General features: G+C 39.6%; 1 protein-coding gene across 2 annotated transcripts in view; it reads left to right on the top strand.

Annotated features, from left to right (window-relative positions):
- Positions 1-21,834, top strand: part of atad2b (ATPase family AAA domain containing 2B) — a 132,359-nt gene that overhangs the window by 37,936 nt on the left and 72,589 nt on the right. Inside the window, exons 4-11 of one of the 2 annotated variants that reach the window (XM_087977413.1) lie at positions 1,848-2,001; positions 3,555-3,663; positions 12,563-12,692; positions 14,225-14,338; positions 15,109-15,184; positions 15,453-15,554; positions 17,432-17,543; positions 20,178-20,293. In XM_087977413.1, coding sequence (XP_087833539.1) covers positions 1,848-2,001; positions 3,555-3,663; positions 12,563-12,692; positions 14,225-14,338; positions 15,109-15,184; positions 15,453-15,554; positions 17,432-17,543; positions 20,178-20,293 — 913 coding nt within the window. Of the gene's footprint in view, positions 1-1,847; positions 2,002-3,554; positions 3,664-12,562; positions 12,693-14,221; positions 14,339-15,108; positions 15,185-15,452; positions 15,555-17,431; positions 17,544-20,177; positions 20,294-21,834 lie in introns of both variants that reach the window. The other variant, XM_087977410.1, reaches the window with a different exon arrangement.

Here is a 21,834-nt window from a genome sequence, read left to right as displayed (position 1 = left end):
TGGACTGTAAAAGGTACCATAAATATATAACAAGGTGATGTTTGACAAAAAGCCTTCAATTCATTACTAATTAAAAATCTATCTATCTCATCCTTAAATTTACTCATTGTCGCAGCATCCACAACGGTCTGGAGTAGTGAATTCCATAGAATCACAACCCTTTGAGAGAAGTATTTTCTCTTCACCTCTGTTTTTAATCTACTGTCACTTTTTCAAGAACTACAACCTCTTGTTCTAGATTGCCCCACATGAGGGAACATTTCCATGTCTACTTTGTCAATCCCCTTTAGCATATTAAGTACCTCAGTTAGATCTCTTCTCATTCTTCCAGATTCCAGAGAGTATAAGTCTAAACTATTCAATCTCTCTCCATCTTCATCCCTTATCTCTGGAATCAATCTAATGAATCTTCTCTGAGCTGCCTCCAGTGCAACTACATCCCTACTCAAGGGGACTAAAATTGTATACAGTATTCCAGGTATGGTCTCAGTTGTAGCAACAGTTCTCTACTTTTATACTCTGTTCATTTGAGCAATAATTGCCAAAATTCCATTTACCTTCCTTAATGCCTGTTGGATCTGCACACTAAAAGACCGGGTTGTCTGTGTTGACAAGTCACAGAAGGCTAAAATGTAGCTACAGCTATCTATTAGGGAGACTAATGGATTATTGGCCTTTATTGCAAGAAGATTTGAATAATGAAGTCTTACTCAATTGTATTAGAGGTTGGTTAGATAGCATTTGGCCTATTGTGTGCAGTTTTGACCTCCTTATCTCTGGTAAAATATTGCTGTAGAGGTTGTGTGACACAGATTCACCAGACTTGTTTCCGGGATTGCAGGACTGTCTGATAACGAAACATTGGGCCTGCATTTGCTAGAGTTTTGAAGAATCAGAAGTGATCTCATTGAAACTTACAAATTACTAAAAGAGCTAGATAGTATAGATGCAGGCAACGAGTTTAAGTAGACTGGCGAGCCTAGAACCAGGGATGCCCCAACGTCTGAGAGGAGGAGAAGTTTTATTTATTCAGAGTTGTGAACCTCTGGAATTCTCTGTAACAGAGGGCTGTGAAAGCTCCGTTTTGAGAATATCTAAGGTAGAGATTGACAGTTTTCTGATTGCTGAGAGGACGGTACAGAGTTATGGGTAAATGACTTTGATCAGCTGCAATTGTATTGAAAGGCGGTGCAGGCTTAATGTGTTGAGTAGACTATTCCTGTTCATATTTGTAACTTATTTTTAAGAGAAGCAAACCCAGCTACATTCTGTTGTTGAGTTTACAAATAGCTCGATCAAGTAGCAGAATATACATAGAAACTTATTGATCTATAATCGTCCTTTTGACTTATTTAGACCATTTCCTAATATGGAATGTCTGGTCTTAACCTAGTCCTATCATTCATGTCAAGGGGCAATAAGAGTCAGCTGTGCACCGTAGGACTGGAGTTGAGTGGTACAAGTGTCTAGTTTCCTTTGCCAAATGACATTAGTAAACCAGCTAGTTTTTTAAAAAATGATGATCCTGTGGCTTCCTTGATAACTTTAGCTGGTGCCAACTCTGACAAATTATCAGTTTTTACTGAAATTACTTTCACAACTTATCATGCTATGATTTCAGCTCCTGAGCTCTGAATTGCATGTCTAGCACCACAGTCACAAAACTTGTATGCTTTTAGGAAAAAAGTGCAGAAGGAATGCCATGCAACTTGCAATTTCATTTAAAACATATATTTGCAACAAACTGCAAGCTGCCTTTTAACAGCATCACATATCTATATATTAAGCACAGCTACTTCAAAACATGTAAATCAACCAATAACTGATGGAGATCCTTTGCTAAAAAGTTCTCAGAAATCCTGGAAGCCGACGTGAAAGCCAAGAGGATGGGGATCATTCTCACATGAATGGTGACTCAGAAGTTAGAAGAAGTGGTCGAGCAAGGAGGAATAAATTTGAAACTCTCAACCAAAGCCTCTTGTTTGATCAGCTCGTAAACAGGTATTGTATTTGTACTGTAGTTCCATTACAATGAAGTACCATTTAAGGTATCTTCCTCTCTTCTTTAGCTCTTACAGTGTGCAGCGGGTTCAACCCTGATTAATATATAAAATCAGAGATTTCACTTTATTTAATAAATCAGTTAATTGCTTTTTTGTCACAAGAAGGTAAAGATTAGAAGGAAAGGTAGCCAGCGCTGCACTTTTGTGCTTTCATGCAGTTAAAAGATGACACTGGTAGATCACCTAGCTGCACATTTGGCTTTGAAAAAATTTGGAGTGAAATACCTTAAATAAATTTGATTTGGTTTCCATATCTTGGCACACTGTATGTAGTACTTCCATATAGTGTACAAATAATTATAACAATTTTCTATATGGTGAATGCTTAATCTCTGGTTTCATATTAGATTATGAGCAGAGTTTGGCTACTTTAAGGGGTATTAAGGAATGATATGTACTTGAGACTGGAGTCAAATGATACAGGTTTATCATTTCCTTTGTTGGAGGACATTCATTAGCCAGTTAGTTTTTGGCTTCCAATGCTTTTTTTTCTAGAATCAGTTGACAGATGGCTAGATTTTATTGAATTCACATTCACAGTTTGGTGAGGCATGATTTCATTTCTTGAACTTCAGATTTCTCGCTGACCACCATAACCACACAACTTGTATACATACAGGCACAAACGTGAGAGGTTACGGCATAACTTTTAATTCCACAATTCCAGTTATAGTATGTCAGTGTGAAGGTGTTCAGGCTTCCAGGCTTTGAAATCATCTACCTTTTAAAGTAGTTTAGTTCATGAATCAATTTGTAATTCAGCTCTCCAGCGTTGTTACATAAGTCCCAAGCCTAAGTCAAATACCCGCACAGCCTTAACATTGGGTACTTAGAGTCATACAGGTGTACAGAATGAACAGACCCTTCGGTTCAACGCATCCATGCTGACCAGAAATTCTCAATTAATCTAGTCTCAGTTGTCAGCATTTCACCCATATCCCTCTAAACCCTTCCTATTCATATAGCCATACAGATGCATTTTAAATGTTGTAATTGTACCAGCCCTCCTCCATTTCCTCTGGCAGCTTGTTCCAAACGCATATCATCCTCTGCGTGAAAAGATTGGTCCTTAGGTCCCTTTTAATTCTTTCTCCTCTCTCCTTAAATGTATGCCCTTCAGTTTTGGACTTTCCCATCCCAGAAAAAGACCTATTTAGCCTGTTCATGCCACCATAGTTTTATAAACCTCTGTAAGGTTATCCCACAGCCTCTGATGTTCCAGGGAAAAGAGCCCCAGCCTGTTAAGCACCTCCCTATACCTCAAACCCTGGTAACATCCTTGTAAATCTTTTCTGAATCCTTTCAAGTTTTACAACATCCTTCCTATAGCAAGGAGACCAGAATTGTGACCAGAACTTGTCATCACCAAACTGCTATTCCTCACACTTGGCTTAATCATTTCCTTAATCTTGTTTTATTTTGTGCATAATAGACAGGGACACATTTTGAAATCATTAACTTTAAAAGTTTATTTGTACTATGTGAATCCAGTACTGCAGAAGCTGTACTGCAAGAAATGGATAATATCACCAGTAACATTAGACAGAACAGAAGACCGGGCGAAGTGGAGCGTCTCAGGATGTGGACAGATACAGAATTCGTGAGTATCTGTTCTTTTGTTAAGGAGTGGGGAGGAGAATTCTGAAGATGTAGCTTTTTGCTTAAAAAACCCGACAATTATGATTTTAAGATTGCCAGATTAATGTAAGTTTTAAATCCTTAAAGTAGGTGGTGAGCACTGAATGGAGAAAAATTAGTGCATGGAAAATGGGAATTTTCTTTTGAAAAGCATGTTGTAAATTGCAAATGGATCACATAATACCTGTTAAAATAAGTGACAATTTTTCACCAGCTTTTGTTATGTCTGCATTCTATTTGTTTACAGTGTTGCTTTCTCATGGGTTTTCAGTACGATTTTTTAATGCAACTCAGATTGTGAGGATTGCAGTACAGGATGGATGGCAAATTACAAAAATACTGCTGAATATGTTTAAAGTTTTTTTTATTATATATCTCTCCTGATAGTTTAGTGCATAGGCTAAAGGGATATCAAGCTGTGCATGGCAGAAATGTGAGGTTTGATCCTTAGTTAAAGCTGAATTAGCACACAGTATGGATCACAATTGACTTCCACATTTGTGGGCTAGTGAGGGAGTGGAGGGGTAGGTGAGAGAAAGAAAATTGAAAATACCTGCTGAAAAAACATGAGGCTCGATGACATTATTGAATTCAAATGTGATGATTTGTAGCCCAGTAGTTTATTGACACTGAGCACAGATCAGGGTTCAAACCTGGAGGCATGCCATTTTACATGGTTCAGTCCTGCATGAACTAGAATCGGTGCTTTTTGTTCGGTCTGTGCAGGTTTTTTTAAATGTATGATCATGTTGTCTAATTGATTTGCGTAACTAAGATTTATTTCTAAACATCTTTTTAGGTTTTATCAGGATAATACAGGGCATGATTCCTCTGTTTCTTAAATAACCTGTAGGAAACTAATTGCAAAAAACACGATTTCCTGAAGAACATACTTGAAAATATAATTTTGATAGCTTATATTGACTTCTAAATCTTTTTCAAAAATCAGTAGTGACTTACTTTTTCATACTAAGTTCTGCTTGATAATATTTTAACCCCATTGGCTAATATAATCAATGTTAGATGAAAACTATAGCATGCAAATGATTGTGATAATATTAATTAATATTTTTTGTTTTGAGAGGTTTTTGCTATTTACACAGCTTAACACTGGCAAAATCTCAAGTATTAGCCAAAATTTATCAGAATGAAGCACAATGACTATTGCATTTGATATTTGCATATACATGTGAGGGGGAAAAAAGAAGTTACTTCGGAACTTCAAATTATTTTGATGATACTTAAAAGTGCCAGTATATTCAGGCAGGAGAATTCTCTTCCTTCACATTTATCTTTGGTATTAATGGGAAGAGATGAAAACCCTTGTTATCTTCCTCATGGGCTCTTTTCCTTCTCATCCTGACTAGTAATCAGTAGTTAAGTCAGAAGTTAATTTTTTTTCAGTGACAAGATTTAGAAATAGTTTAGAGAAGTATCTGAGTGTTTCCAGCTTTCTGATTTGGATTTTCTAGGCGTAGCGGTTTTCAAGAGGGGTTGAAGACTTGACAATTCCAAATTAAGTAAAATTAACATTGCTGAATTATTTAGTTGTTGATTTGTTTTATCTTTGCTTGCTAACATTTAAATTATGATGCTGTGATATTTGGTCACACTTTTACTGAAAAGCTGTGATACTACATGAAAAGGAAATACTTGTCATTAACTGTAAACCTTTAGTTCATTGACATGTCTATTGAAATTTAAAAAAACATTTTTTATTATTTAAGTGCTGAGGGTGTTGTACTTAAGTGCATGCACTATGTGAAATAAGTTAAATCAGCTTGTAGCACAGATTAAAATTGGCAGGTAAGTTGTGGTCATAACCACAGAAAAGAGGCTGCAAGCGGATCAGGGCTGGGAATAAATAGCCAAGGATACACATCCTATCAAAGGGATAGGCGGATGGGCAGAGGAGGTGGGATTACCTTGTTAGTAGGAAACGAAATTAAATTCAAAGGGACAGATAGTGTTGAAAAGACAGGAACACTGTAGAAGGATTTAGGACAATCTAAAAGAGTGGGCAAAGGAGTGGCAGATGGAATACAATGTGGGAAAGTGTGAGGTTATGCACTTTGCTTGGAAGAATACAGGTGCAGACTTTTCTAAATTGGGAAAAACTTCAAAAATTTGATGTGTAAAGGGACTTTGTAGACATAGTTTAGGATTCTCTTATGGTTAACATGCAGGTGCAGTTGGCAGTTAAGTCAAGTACAGTTTCAACAAGGCTAGAATACAAGAGCAGAGGTTTCCTACTGAGGCTGTGTAAGGCTCTGGTCAGACCACATTTAGAATTTTGAAAGCAATTTTGGGCCCCGCTATCGAAAGAAAGATGTGCTGGCATTGGAGGGTGTTCAGAGAAGATTTACAAAAAAGACATCCCGGGATGAAGGGCTTGTCATATGAGGAGTAGTTGAGGACTCTGGGTCTGTACTTAATGGAGTTTAGAAGGATGAGGGGAGATCTTATTGAAACACTCAAAATATAGAGAGGCCTGGATTGAGTGGACGTGGAGAAGATGTTGCCAAAGGTAGGAGAGACTAGAAGCTGAATGTGGATCCTCAGAGTGAAGGGATGATCCTTTAGAACTGAAGTGAGGAGGAATTTCTTCAGCCAGAGGATAGTTAATCTGTGGAACTCTGCCACCCAAGGTTATGGAGGCCAAGTCATTGGGTCAGGTAGATATGCCTTAACTAATAAGGGGATCAGGAGTTATGGAGAGAAGGCAGCAGAATGATGAGGTTAAGAAACATGTCAGCAATGATCGATTGGCAGAGAAAACATGAATATCCTAATTCTGCTTGGCTATCTTATGCTATTTTGGCTGCTTGGCTATTTCGCAAGGCAGCTTAAAGTCACACATGTCGTATTGGTGAAGTTGCATTTTGCCTTGACTGGGGAAGAAGGGCAAGTTTACTTTCCGAAGGAACATAATGAATCAGATGGGTCTTTACAGAAATGTGTGATAGCTCATGGTCACCATGACTGAGACTAGTTATCAACTTCAGAATTATTCGTTGAATTTTGGATTCCACTAGTTTCTTTGGTTTACCTTGAGTTCCATGTATCGATTTAACATAGCTTTTTCTTAAGTTAATCATTTATTTGTATTCTTAGACAATGGATATGTACTAGAATCTTAATTTTTTGTCTTAAAATTTGCCAATTAATAGACTTATCAAGCAGGTTGATCGGGATCTTTTCTACAATGCGGCAGTTTTTAAATGAGTGTGAGTTTTGCATCACACCAGTTCTTTTGGGGTTCACCTGGGAGTTTTGATGAGAACTCATAATAGATTTCCCTCAATTGTCTTTGTTTAGATTAAATTGATGTATTAATGTTAATTGTTTGTTCCAACAGTGATGTATTACAATTTGACCTTGATAACCGGAAGACTCAAAGTCATCGAGTCATACAGGATGGAAACAGACCCTTCAGTCCAACTGGTCCGTGCTGACCAGACCTCCTAATCTGACCGTGTCCCATTTACCAGCATATATCCCTCTAAACCCTTCCTATTCATATACCCATCCAGATGTCTTTTAAATGTTGTAATTGTAGCTATATTCACCACTTTCTCTGGCTGCTCGTTCTGTACATGCACCACCCTCTGCGTGGAAAAGTTACCCCTCAGATCCTTTAAGTCTTTCCTCACTTAAACCTATGCCCTCTACTTTTGGACCCCTCCCCCCCCCCAACTCTAGGGGGAAAAAAAACCTTTGGCTGTTCAGTTTATCCATGTCCCTCATGATTTTGTAAACATCTATAAGGTCTCCAATGCTCCAGGGGAAAAGAGACTCAGTTTATTTGCCTCTGCCTCTAACTCAAACCCTCATGTCCTGGCAACATCCTTGTAAATCTTTTCTGCATCCTCTCAAATATAACAACATCCTTTCATCCTGCCTTCCTACGAAAGAGCGACCAGAATTGTATGCAGTATTTTAAAACTGGCCAGGCTAGTGTCCTGTACAGCTGCAACATGATGTCCCAACTCCTACTGTCAATGCACTGACCAATGAAAGCAAGCATTCCAAATGCCGCCTTCACTACCCTGTCAGTCTGTAAGGAACTGTGCACCTGCACACCAAGAGCAATTTATTCACAACACTCCCAGGGCCCTACTATTAACTGTACATGTCCAGCCCTGGTTTGGCTTGGTAAGAATCAGTACTGCTGGTCACAGGCCTCCAGTCTGAACACAATCCTTTATCACCACCCTCTGTCTCCTATCTTCAAGCCTATTTTGTATCCTGTTGGCTAGCTCCCCCTGGATTCCTTGTGATTGAACCGTATAAGCCAGTCTACTATGAGAAACCTTGTTGAATGTTTTGCTGAAGCCCATATAGACAACATCTACCATTCTGCATTCATCAATTTTCTTTGTCACCTCTTCAAAAAACTCAAGTCATTGAGACATGATTTTGCATGCACAAAGTCATGTTGACTATCCTAATCAGTATTTGCCTTTCCAAATGCATATAAACTCTGTTGTTCAGAATCCTCTCCAACAACTTGCCCACCATTGGCATAAGGCTTACCGGTATATGGTTCCCTGACTTTTCCTTACAGCATTTTTAAAATAATGGCACCACATTAGCCAGCCTTCTGTCCCCAGTGCCTCACCTGTGGCTGTTGATGATGCAACTATCTCAGCAATCTCTTCTCTAGCCTTCCATAAAGTTTTGGGGAATACCTGATCAGGTGCTGGGGATTTATGTACTTTTATACATTTAAGGCTTCTAGCACCTCCTTCTCTAAAATTACATTTTTTTTCAAGACATCACTATTTATTTCTCCAATTTTCGTGGCTTCTTCGACCTTATCCACAGTAAATACTGAGGTGAGATATTTGTTTAGTCTCTCACCCATTTCCTGTAGTTCCACACATAGATGGCCATATTGATCTTTAAGGGGCCCTATTCTCTCCCTAATTAATCTTTTGCCCTTAATGTATTTATAGAACCTCTTTGGATTCTCCTTAACTCTTATTTTTCAAAGCTATCTCATGTCCCCTTTTTTACCCTCCTGATTTCCCTGCCTTTATAATCCTCTAGGGATTCACTCGATCCCAGCTGTCTATACCTGACATATGCCTTCATTTTCTTGACCAGAACTTTGATTCTTCTAGCCATCTAGCATTCCCTATACCTCCCAGCCTTGTTCTTCATGTTAACAGGAACATCTTGTCTCTGAACTCTCATTATCTCATTTTTTAAAGGCCTCCCACTTTTCAGCCAACCCTTTACTTGTGAATAGCCTCCTCCAATCAACTTACAAAAATTTCTGTCTAATACTATCAAAACTGACCTCATATTTAGAACTTTAACTTTTAGATCAGGTCTTGCCTTTTCCATAACTATTTTAAAACTAATAGAACCACTGATTCCTCAGTCACTTACCCTGCCTTATTTCTCAACAGAAGGTCAAGTATTGCGCCTTCTTCTCTATTAGGGACATCTACATATTGTACAAGAGAACTTTCTTATTCACACTTCGCAAATTCCTCCTCATCCAAACCCTTAGCACTATGACTATGTTTGGAAAGTTTAAAACCCCTACCACTACATTACTATTCTTCTTATAGAAACCGAGAACCCCTTATTTGCTTCTCAATTTCCTCATGACTGTTGGGGGGGCCTATAATAGAATCCCAACAAGGTGATCATCTCTTTATTTCTCAGTTCCACCCATATAACTTCAGTCGATGATCTTCCTGAAGTTTGTCGTTCCCTAAGTGCAGCCATAATGTTATCCCTAACCAAAAATGTCACTTTCCCCTCCTCTTGTCTCTCTCTTCTCCCCTCCATTCTTCCGATAGCATCTATATACCGGAACACTGAGCTACCAGTCCTGTCCATCCCTGAGCCATATTTCTGTAATACCTATAATATCTCGGTCCCATGGCCTAAAGTCATCTGCCTTACCTGTCAGGCCTCTTGCTTTGAAGTAAATGCAGTTTTATTAATAGCTTTATCTCATTCTCTGCCAAGCTCTTGTCTGTTGGGGAGCTCTTGCTCCCCTTATCTACTGTACCAGCTGCAGCCTTTTCTCTTTTCTCACTATCACTTTGGTCGTTTTCCTCCCCCCAAAACTACTTTAAAGACTCCCGAGTTACACTAGCAAATCTCTGCAAGGATGTTGGTCTCCTTCTGGTGGAATCTGTCCCTCTCAAACAGGTCATTTGTACCCTGGAACTGATCCCAATGGCCTAAAACTGTGAATCCTTGCTCCCTACACCAAATCCTTAGCCATGCTTCTTCTTAGTCCTACTCTCACCAGAATATGGCACTGAAAGTAGTCCAGATATTACTACCCTTGAGGACCTACTTTTTAACCTCCTGCCTGGTTTGCTATATTCTCTCTGCAGAATGTCATCCCTTTTCCCTATCTATGTGGTGAGTACCAACATACACAATGACCTCCTGCTGGTCACTCTCCCTTTGAGAATATTCTGCACCTTCTCTGGGATATCCCTAACACCAAGGAGATAACACACCATCTTAATGTCTTGCTGACTGTCCCAGAAACGTCTGTCTGTGCCCTCATGAGTCCCCTATCACAATTGATCATTTGTAATCTGACATACCTCTCATTACAGTGGAGCAAGTCACTGTACCTGACTGGTAGTGTTATAGCTTCCTGAGAGGCCAACACCGCCTCCATCCCAGCAGTATCCAAACTGGCATACACCTTGAGATGAGGATAGTTGCAAGAGTCTCCTGCATTACCTAGCTACATCTCCCTCTCCCTCCAAACAAAAAAGGGTAGCCATGAGCACTCACCTGGGTCCCAGCTATGCCTGTCTCTTTGTCGGCTATGTGGAACAGTTTACCTTCCGCAGTTACACCGGCACCACTCCCCACCTTTCCCCCGCTACATTGATGCCACCTTGTGCTCCCATGAGAAGGTTGAACAGTTCGTCAACTTCACCAACACATTGCACCCCAACCTTAAATTCACCTGGACCACCCCAGACACCTCCCTCCCCTTCCTGGACCTCTCCATCTCCATTAAGGGTGACTGACTCACCTCCATCCAAGGCCCCAGAGGAACCTTCCACATCCACAAAAGTTTCACCTGCACTTCCACACGTCATTCACTGTCTCTGTAACGCCCAATGTGGTCTCCTGTACATTGGGGAGACAGAATGGATACCTGCAGAGCGCTTCAGAGGACATCTCCCAGACACCAACTAACCCCACCGCCCCATGGCCGAACACTTCAACTCCCCTTCCCGCTCCGCCAAGGACATGCAGGTCTTGGGCTTCCTCCATTGCCACACCCTCACCACCTGAATCCTGGAGGAAGAACACCTCAATTTCTGTGTCGGGACTCTCCAACCCCATCAAGGTGGATTTCAGCAGTTTCCTCATCTCCTCCCCCGCCCGCCCCCCGCCATTCCCCGTTCCAACCTTCCAACTCAGCACCGCCCTCATGACCTGTCCTTACCTGTCCATTTTACTTCCCACCTATCCGCTTCACCTTTCCCTTATCACCAATACCCCCACATCCTTCCACCTATTGCACTCTCAGCTGCCTACACCCCAGCCCCACCACCCATTTACCTCTTTACCTACGAGGCTCCCAGCTTCACTCCTGATGAAGGGCTTTTGCCCGAAACGTTAATTTTCCTTCTTCTTAGCTGCTGCCTGACCAGCTGTCTTTTCCAGCACCACATTCTCGACTCTAATCTTCAGCATCTGCAGTCCTCGTTTTCTTCCCACATCTCCTACCACTCATATGGGTCAACCATCTACCTGACTGTATCTGCAGTGTCTCTACCCTCCTGAAACTGCTATCCAGCAGAACCTCTTGCTCTTATAAACTCCTTGTTGCTTCGAATTGCATTTTGGAAAAGCAGATCAGAGCACGACTTTTACACTTAATGTTAAGTTCCTGGGGAGTGTTGCTGAACCAAGAGACCTTGGAGTGAAGGTTCATAGTTCCTTGAAAATGGAGTCACCGGTAGATAGGATAGTGAAGAAGGCATTTAGAATGCTTTCCTCTATTGGTCAGAACACTGATTTATAGGAGTTGGGGTGGGGGGGGGGGGGGGCATATTAGTCCACATTTGAAACATTGCATGCAGTCTGGTCTCCTTCCTATCGGAAAAATATTGTGAAACTTGAAAGGGTTCAGAAAAGATTTACAAGGATGTTGCCAGGACTGAAGGATTTGAGCTATAGGGAGAGGCTGATAGATTGGGGCTGTTTTCCCTTGTATGTTGAAGGCTGAGGGGTGACCTTTATCAAGGTTTATAAAATCATGAGGGGCATGGATAGGGTAAATAGGCAAGGTCTTTTCCCTGGGGTAGGGGAGTCCAGAACTAGAGGTCATAGGTTTAGGGTGAGAAGGGAAAGATATAAAAGGGACCTAAGGGACAACGTTTTCACACAGAGGGTGGTGCGTTTATGGAATGAGCTGCCAGAGGAAGTGTGGAGGCTGGTACAATTACAGCATTTAAAAGGCATTTGGATGGGTATATGAATAGGAAGGGTTGAGAGAGAGATGGGCCAAGTGCTTGCAAATGGGGCTAGATTAGGTTAGGATATCTGTTTGACATGATCGAGTTGGACCGAAGGGTCAGTTTCCGTGCTGTACATCTCTATGACTCTACAACTGCCACTCCAACAGATCCATGTGGTTTGCTAGGCTTCGCAACCAAACACACTTCTTGCAGACATCACCTCTAGAAACATTTAAATTCCCCCTGAGCTCCCACATCTGACAGGAAGAGCACATCACCCAACTAAAAGACTTGAGGGTTGTTTAATAATACGTTGAAAATATTAATTTGTATGCAATTTCTGTGTTTTTCTGGAACAATCTGTCATTTGGTAAGATACCTATAACTTAATTGTAGGAAAATATGGATATGTATTCCCGTGTGAAGAGGAAAAGGAAACCTTTAAGAAGAAACATGTATGGAATGCCTATCCATGTTGAGGAAGCTAGTGAAGGAGAAGAGGAAGAGGAAGAAGAAGGAAGTGAAGGTACAGTATATATCTATGAATAAAGTTTTTTGATTTAATTTATTGCATTTGCCATCTCTTGCCTTGATCCTTAATGATGAACAAAGAAGTATATTTTTACTCTTCGTTAAAAATCTCACAACACTAGGTTGTAGTCCACCAGGTTTATTTGGAAACACTAGCTTTTGGAGAGCTGCTCCTTCATCGGGTGGTTGTGGAGTATAAGATCGTAAGACATGTTTGTGTGATTTTTAACTTAGTACACCCCAATTCAATGCCGGCCCCATCAAATCATTTTTATTGTTAGCATCGTTATGCTGCTAATTCCTATTTTTTTTAGTCCTTTTTAGTTGATATTTTTCTAAGAGTAGCTAGAGGACAGGATAACACTGATTTTTGTTCCTTCTGTGGGACTGTTGGAAAAATGTAGTTGCTTGCCTCTGTTCAAATTTTCCCTACAATGATTTAACTGAGATCCAGAGTTGAGTGTGGACATTCAACCTTGTTTTAACCACATTGGGACATCAGAATGTTGGGCACGAAAATATATCATCATCTCTTATCCGCTTGTTTGTGGTACAGTATTCGGAATACTTGTATTATGTGGTGTCTTTTATTTAATCATGATGCTGTGAATAGTTTAGTGTATTTATTTCATCTTCGGTTAATGTTTGGAAGTGTTTGGCCAGTGTAATTGATCACAATGTGCCATTTTGGCAGTTGCTGTTGAACATTAAGTATATAAGGTAAGTCTGAGTTTAGGGTGCTAGATAGGTAGCAGGTTATGATACCAACTGAGCAGCACTTAGGTAAGATAACACATCATGTGGTTAGAGTTCCAATTCGGTAGGTACTATGGTCTTAGGGAACTACGTTGCATGGTGGGAGACCTATTGGATCTGCAGCGAGGAAACAGATGGCGGTGGGGTGGGTCAGATTGGGTCTGGAGGGAGGGAAGGGGGTTTGTGTCCTGGGAGGATAGAAGTGGCTCTGATCTGAAGGAGGGGAAGGAGATATATGATCTCGAGCTAGGCAGGGTGTTGGGTCCCAGTGGGAGGGAGGAGAGTTTCACCTCAGGGTCTGATGTATATGTAACTGGTTGATCAAGGTCTAGTTGAGGGTGTGTGAGGTACATATGGGATCAGTTGCATAATTACTGACTGTGTTTCATGCTACAACTCTTACCAAGTAATTATTTACTTCATTTCATTGTAAACCTCCAAATTCTCCAATTTTTAAATGGATACTTTTGGATGGTTCCAACCATAGACAAATTGCTCAGCATAATCTTTAATTTCCTGGACAACTTCTTTGGAGTCTGCTATGATAGGAATTCAGCAGGGTCCCCATATGCAACTTCTTGTGTGTAACTCTCATGTCATCATGCCTGTTTGGACATCAAAGAATCCAGGCCAATATCTGACAAGGATTTGAAAAATAAATCACCAAATCTTAAAACTATAGCTTTGATTGAATTGATTGTATATCCTTTCCTGTTGTATTTGTTGATTGCAATTATAGAATTAATCAAGATCAAAATATGTTTTCAGTAGAATCTCAAGAAGAGGAGGAAGATGGTGATGAAGTTGAAGAGGCTGAAGAAAATGACAGACCATATAACCTGAGGCAACGGAAGGCTGTGCAAAGATACCAAGCCCCTCCAATAGGTAAAAGTGGTAAAATAGTATGATTTTAGTGGAAGGCTGTGAAGACTGCAAGTGGCATCTCCAGGTTGCAACAGGAGCATGTATGTACAAAGAGGCCCCCAACATCAGGGAAGGACAGCAACAGCCAATCTTAGTGATGGCACTGTTGGAAATTTGCTGGAAGTTCTGTATGATCCACTTGGTGGCCTGAAACATCACCCACAGTGACAGTGAGTGAGCAGGGTAAGATTGTGAGGCCATGTGAAGGGTAGCAGCAGCAGTGAAGCCCAAGCTGCAGCATTGTTCCAGTGACCATCTTGGATGAGGGAGTGGCGAGAGGCAACAGTGGGTTACGGAATGAGAGAAGAGGAGGAAAAGGCACAAGAGAGACAGTAGTAGCCCTGGCCTGTCATGGGCATGGCTCCTGGCTCCTGGCTCAAATTGTTGATTTGCAATGAATTACATAGCTTCTTTGACTTGTCTAACTTCAGGGATGTACACTCGTCTAGATTTTAATCATCTAAACTAAGCATTTTTTTCAGAGCATGGTTTTATTTCTAGTTGTGAAAGGTTCTATTGTAGTTAAAATGGCATCCATGAAAATTAACTTCCTGAAAATAGCTATAATTTTATAGAATGGTGAATAAAATGTTCAGTTGGAAAAATAATGTATTCATCTTACTTACAACCACATAAATTGCTTCATATGTGTGTGCCTATTTTCAGTGTCACAAGACAGTGTCCTCAGGCTGACAGTTCTTTTAATTGTAGGAATTAATTTGTGATTTTAGAGCCTGTTCATCGGAGACAAAGGCAAAGCACACTATTTGATACACTCAGATCTCCTGCAAGAAGGAGTCATATCAGGTAAAATAATTTAAAATAAACTTAACAAAGTGTACTTTTCAAAATTGAAACTTGAGTCAAGTTAACTTGTGGAAGAAGAGGAAATAATACTCTTTTTTTCTAGCTTCTTATGTTTAGCAGCCTAGGCAGCAGATGGGTAGCAGCATTTTCAGGGAACATATAAGCATAAATTGACAAAGTTTTAGGCAGTCTGGCCCATTAAGCTTGCTCCATAGACTTGTTTTTTGATTGGTTATCTCCATTGTTTACTTTTCTTTGTTTTAAAAAGGAGAAAGAAACATGCCATCCACAGCAGTGACACCACATCGTCATCTGATGAAGAACGTTTTGAAAGAAGAAAATCTAAAAGCATGGCAAGAGCCAGAAACAGGTGAAGTATATCAGTAGAGATCCTTGTTTGCTTTTAAGATCTGACTGAATTGATTTTCATGTTTTAAAGAACTGCCAAAACAAAATTAAAAGTGATTTAAAAATTTAGAATTGCATCAGTAATTTAGAAATTTATTAGAAGGTAGCTGATGAATTTGTGCACTGCAAATAATAAACTAGTGTAACACATTTCCTCTATGGTGTGTATTAAATGTTCAAAATAATTAAGCTTTTGAACCTAGAATCTATTGTACTGTGATATAAATAATTAGTCAATTTTTCAGACAAATAAAATGGGGTATAGTGTTTAAAGTCCCTAGAGTTGAATTAGATCAAAGGATGTGATTTCTTTTATCTGTTGAGCAGTCTCAATTTAATTCTTAGCAGATTGGTTTATTTCTCCTTGTTCACAATTAACGACATTTCTGTTCTCTCAGACCTCAGAAGCGCTGGTATACTAAGTGGAATATGATATACTGATAGCGTAGGAATTTCTCCTCCTAGGTTTGGCCATAATAGAGAACTTTTAATTTGGAACTAACTGCTGTACTAGATAAGAGTTGTTGACTGTGCTACCAAGTGGCACATCAATAACCTGCTCGGAGAGGCTCTGTTTGGATTCACCAGGACCACTTGCTCCAGACAACGTCACAGCCTTGGACAAACACGACAAAAAGCTGAATTGTGGAGCTGAGATAAGATTGCATGCTTATGACATCAAGGCAGCATTTGGCTGACTGTGGCATCAAAGAGTACTGGTGAAGGTCAAGTTAATGAGAAGCAGTTTGCTGAAGTCATACCTAAAGGAAGATGGTTCTGTTTGTTGCAGGCTGATCATCCCAGTTCTAGAACATTGCTGAAGAAATTCCTTCAGCCAGTGTTAAGGCCCAACTATTTTCAGCTGTTCCATCAAGGTTTGCAATGAATGCTTTCATTGGTTGCACAGTGTTTGTTTCCATTTACCGCAATTAGAAAATGTTTGAGTTTGGATTAACATGTTGCAAGTACCAATTTGCACCATCCAGGTTCTCAGGAAAAAGACCATTTGTAATAGAATCTAGCCATTTTTCAATGACAGTAAAAAAAGATTGTCACTATTGAATTCGCCAACTGCTGAAAAGCTCGGCGATTATTGAACCAGAAAATTAATGAGAATAAATATTGTGGTGTGAGAACAGGTCTTTGACTAGGTATTTTGTAGTGAGTTAACTTGCTGTTTTATTCTCCGAAGCCTTTCTGTCATCCATAAGGCACAAGCAGGAGTGGGACGGAATACTCTCCAGTTTCCTGGACAAATGCAGTTCCAACAACACTCTTTTAGCTTGATGCCACCCAGGTCAAAACTGCCCATGTTCCTGACATCTCATTCACCTTTGGATGGCATAGTATTCCATCCATAAGATGCACTAAAGTAACCAAGGCTGTTGAGCAGCACTTTGCAAACTTGCAAACTACCTAAAAGGACAAGAGTAGCAAGTGCATGAAAGTTACATCCCTTGCAAGATATTCCCCCCCCCCTCCCCCAAACAAAATTCACTATTCTGGCATGGAAATATATTACTATTCCACAATAGCTGCCTGGGCCTTCTGGCAACCTAATAGCACTATGAGTGTATTGACACCATGTGGACTACATTGCTTCATGAATGGCTGCTCACTAATACTTAAGGGCAGTTGGGAATAAGCCGTACATGCTGTCCTTGCCACTGATGCTCATGTTCTGTGAACAAAGAGAAACACATTTTCCAGCAGCGTGTCTCTCATCTTGCTCCACAAGCAGTATGCATTAAAAATTAAAAAGAAACCTTTTTTAACAAAAAAAAGTTGGTAGGTTTGGAAGTTTTCAGAAAGGTTGTAAGCAGTGTATTTACTAAACAGGTGTCTTCCGATGAACATTAGAACAGAAGATTTAACGAGTGAAATCCTTAGGGAGCGGGTCAAAGTTGGTGCCAGTTTGGCTGATGTAGATCCAATGCACTTGGATGCATCAGTAAGTATTGTTTTTTTTTAAAACACTCTTGTATAAAATTTGTTGCATAATACTTTGTTTTAATGTGAATTCAGAAATTCAGACAGTGTTTTGCAGCATAGCCCAATGACATGTGATTGGTATGGCCAGCAAAAAGTTCAATACCAGAAAATGCCACAGGCCAGTCCTAAAATCTGACTCTGCTCAGTTGTCCAATCTTGAATTTCCTTCCAATTTCCTTTTTATTTTGTGCATTATCTTTGCTACACTCCTGGATTGAGTCATTACCCACTTTATATAAAACAACATTTTAAGCTTGTTTGTACCTCCCAGTCCTGATGTTTGTGACAAATTCTAATGCGTTATCTATATCACTTATCAGACTAAAACATCCCATGTTTTTAGCTTCTTGGATGCATTCAGCTAGGTGTCAATTTAGCTGCTGTGTTTTGCACTGCCTCTATATTTCGGTGGTATTACTGTGCTACAGTTTCGTTATCATTATGTGAAGTGTTGTATTTTGCAATATTAGAGGTGATATATAAATATGTTGTTGTACCCGTTCCCTCTGGCAGCTTTATTTTGAAGTCAGTCTGCCTTGCTTGATGTTGCTGAACATGTGGTGAACTATTAGTCATTACCTCCAGATTCCTCTCCTTGGTTGTGTCTATAACTGATTTGAACAATTTATATTTTTTGCTATTTGTTCCTTTCTGGAATTAGAGTTGTTCACATTAAATGCCAGTTCTCCTCTATTAGTAGGCTTTCCCAAATTTTCCTGATTTATGTGTTTATTAGTGGATTTTGTTGTTTAAATTCTTCATTCCTGTTAAGTTTGGTGTCGATAGCTTAGTATCTGTACATATCAATAAATTATTTATATATATGTGTGTTAACAGCAATGGCCCAGACCAGTCCTAGTGACACACTGTTAATAAGTGCTCTCAAGATTCTTCATGTAGGCTGCAAAAATGTCTGCTACTATGCTGATGAGAGTTGGTTTGCTTGAGAGAATGCTACTGATTGGTGACATTACAGATAATATTGCCAAGAAAATTACAATTGAGTTCAGTATTGTAAATTACCATGAATTCTTAAGAATCTAATAGAAGCGTATACAGATTGGGAATCTCACATGCAGATTCACAGCTGCTGACTTTTGAGCAAGTATTAGAAAATAACAATGTGTCATTTAAGAAAGGAGAAAAATAGAAGAGCAACTTTTCAAGCAATGTGATATCAGAGCATCTTACCTGTGTATGAAACCGTAGAGAGTAGCTTAAAAATATTCTCTTTAAATGATGAAATTGGGGGATTCATTTGAAACCAGAAAATAGCATAGAATTTGAAATTATAAATAATCACCATCATTACAGGAGAAGAGGCTGGCCGATATGCTGGACCTAACAGCCTGCTTCCTCGATCCTAGGGATCAGTGTTATGGCTTTAACGATTTATAATCTATGTTCATGAATTGATGAAGGGATCAAATATAGTGTGGTGAAGTTTGCTGATGATACAAAGCTAAGAAGAAAATAAGATGTGAGGAGGCTGCAAGGACTCTGCAAAAAGATATAAGTGAATTACATAAATTTGCATAAATTTGACAGATGACGCATGTGAGGAAATCAGATTATAGACAAGCTAATTATTACATAAATGGGGACAAACTGCAGAATTCCGAGATAAGGAGGACAACCTTATGAAGAAACCTTGAGGAAGATAGGTAAACATTCATTGGCACTTAGAAATAGAGCTGATATTACCGGAACATAAGATTGAGTGGATTTGACATGGAGATGCTGAGCCACTTCTGCTTATAGGGGAACTCAGAACTCTGGGCACAATTTCAGAAGAAGGGTAACCCATTTAAAGTGTATCTAAGAAGGATCTCCTTTGAAGATTTTGCATGTTTCACCTTCTTCATTAGAGACTTGTAGATGTTGTTATTTAGGATATTCAGAATGGTCTCGGTTTTAACCGTAGTGAGGAACAGACAGCAAAGTGGGGTTAAGGCCAAGATCACATCAGTAGCGTTTTAATTGAATAGTGAAGGCTAAAGGAGCGAATTGACTACTTCTGGTCTTAGTTCTTAAGTTACACATCAATAATAAGAACAAATCTCAGTAGCACAAACTCCAAGATTGTGAGAAGTGAAATTTCACCAAGTCACCAGTCTTTCTTTTAACAGGATATTAAGTCATCTTGAAACCCCAAGCAAGGCAAAACATCCGTATTGCTCATAGCCTTCTGTATCTTCTATCTATGGTGTCACTGACCAGACTGTGCTTCAGTGCAATTTCTTTTCTCTGTAGCAGTTAAATTATATGGGTAGAATCTATATTTTAGCACTGTTTAGTGAACTCTGATCACAGCTCTGATTGTGGCAAAGTATTTCTATATAAATAATCTGAGTACGAAGTTTTATTTGTTTGATTAACCATGCAGTTTAATCTCAGAACTCTTTATTTTTAAGTTGCCAATTTTGCATTTGCTAAATCTCTTAATATGTGATGTAGTCAATAGTCATGTCATAGCTGACTTTGCATCATTTTTATTCATTTATTGTGGTTTACTTTTCAGTGAAGCTGTTCAAATCAAAGCTATTGATCTGCTTGATCGCTCATTTAATTTCTATGGTCTGTCTTTTATTAGGTGCGGTTTGATAGTGTGGGAGGGCTTAGCCATCATATTCAAGCTCTGAAAGAAATGGTCGTTTTTCCTCTGTTGTATCCTGAAGTATTTGAGCGATTCAAGATTCAGCCACCAAGGTACATATTCCCAAAGATTTTTTGTAAAGTCCACTCCATTTTTGATTCACTGTCACATTTTATTTGATTATACCTCCTAAGAACTTTTCTTTGGACAACTTTTCTACAACTAAGAGGCGATAGAAACCCAAGTTGATCTACTATTTTCTCACTGTAACCAAAGACGTTTTGTTACAGAGTAAGACATTGTGCCTTGTTGCGCACACAATGGTTATGGAAATGTTTGAAGCTAAATTCTAATTTTTCAAGCAGACTCCTGACATTGAGGCTTCAGGATAGACATGTTAATATAGTTAATATTTTGCTGCTCTCTTCTGCCATGCAGTCTGCAGTTTCTACTGTTTCACATTTATTCTTTTCCTTTAGTGTCCACTTGCAGTACTTCTTAATTTCTAGTGCTTCTGTTTGCAAGTGCAAGTCTTTGTGGCTATTCATCCATCATGGTTAACTGAATTACTTTGTAATGCAGAACATAAATACTGCTATAAAGTTTTTTATTGTGCTCTCAACAGAACTGACACCCAATGAAACCAAACAACTTGTAGTATCAGTTTATATAGCTTCAAAAGGGGTACTGATTGCTTGACCGTGATTGACATGGAGATGCAACAAGAACTGTTTGCTGTTGACGATAGTTGGAAAAAATGCAGACAAAGAAGATAGATTCTGATTTAGGATGTTGTCATGAGTAGTAACAGGATAGGACAGAGTCAGCATGGATTTATGAAGGGGAAATCATGCTTGACTAACCTTCTTGAATTTTTTGAGGATTTAACTATGAAGTTGGACGAGGGAAATCCAGTAGATGTAGTGTACCTGGACTTTCAGAAAGCTTTTGATAAAGTCCCACACAGGAGGTTAGTGAGTAAAATTAGAGCGCATGGTATTGGGAGCAAAGTACTAGATTGGATTGAAAATTGGTTGGCTAATAGGAAACAAAGGGTAGTGATAAACGGCTCCATTTCGGAATGGCAGGCAGTGACCAGTGGGGTACCGCAGGGATCCGTGCTGGGACCGCAGCTTTTACAATATATGTTAATGATATAGAAGATGGTATCAGCAATAACATTAGCAAATTTGCTGATGATACAAAGCTGGGTGGCAGGGTGAAATGTGATGAGGATGCTAGGAGATTACAGGGTGACCTGGACAAGTTAGGTGAGTTGGCAGATGCAGTTTAATGTGGATAAATGAATGGTTATCCACTTTGGTAGCAAGAACAGGAAGGCAGATTACTACCTCAATGGAATCAATTTATGTAAAGGGGCAGTACAGAGAGATCTGGGTGTTCTTGTACACCAGTCAATGAAGGCAAGCATGCAGGTACAGCAGGTAGTGAAGAAGGCTAATAGCATGCTGGCCTTCATAACAAGAGGAATTGAGTATAGAAGCAAAGAGGTGCTTCTGCAGCTGTACAGGGCCCTGGTGAGACCACACCTGGAGTACTGTGTGCAGTTCTGGTCTCCAAATTTGAGAAAAGACATTCTGGCTATTGAGGGAGTGCAGCGTAGGTTCACGAGGTCAATTCCTGGAATGGCAGG

The sequence above is a fragment of the Chiloscyllium plagiosum genome, unplaced genomic scaffold (genome assembly GCF_037043375.1).
Source record: "Chiloscyllium plagiosum isolate Xiang-an unplaced genomic scaffold, Cpla_swu_hap1 HiC_scaffold_3, whole genome shotgun sequence".
In the NCBI taxonomy this organism is placed as follows: Eukaryota; Metazoa; Chordata; class Chondrichthyes; order Orectolobiformes; family Hemiscylliidae; genus Chiloscyllium; species Chiloscyllium plagiosum.
Note: the sequence above shows the minus strand (reverse complement) of the source record. Positions and strands in the feature narration are given on the sequence as shown.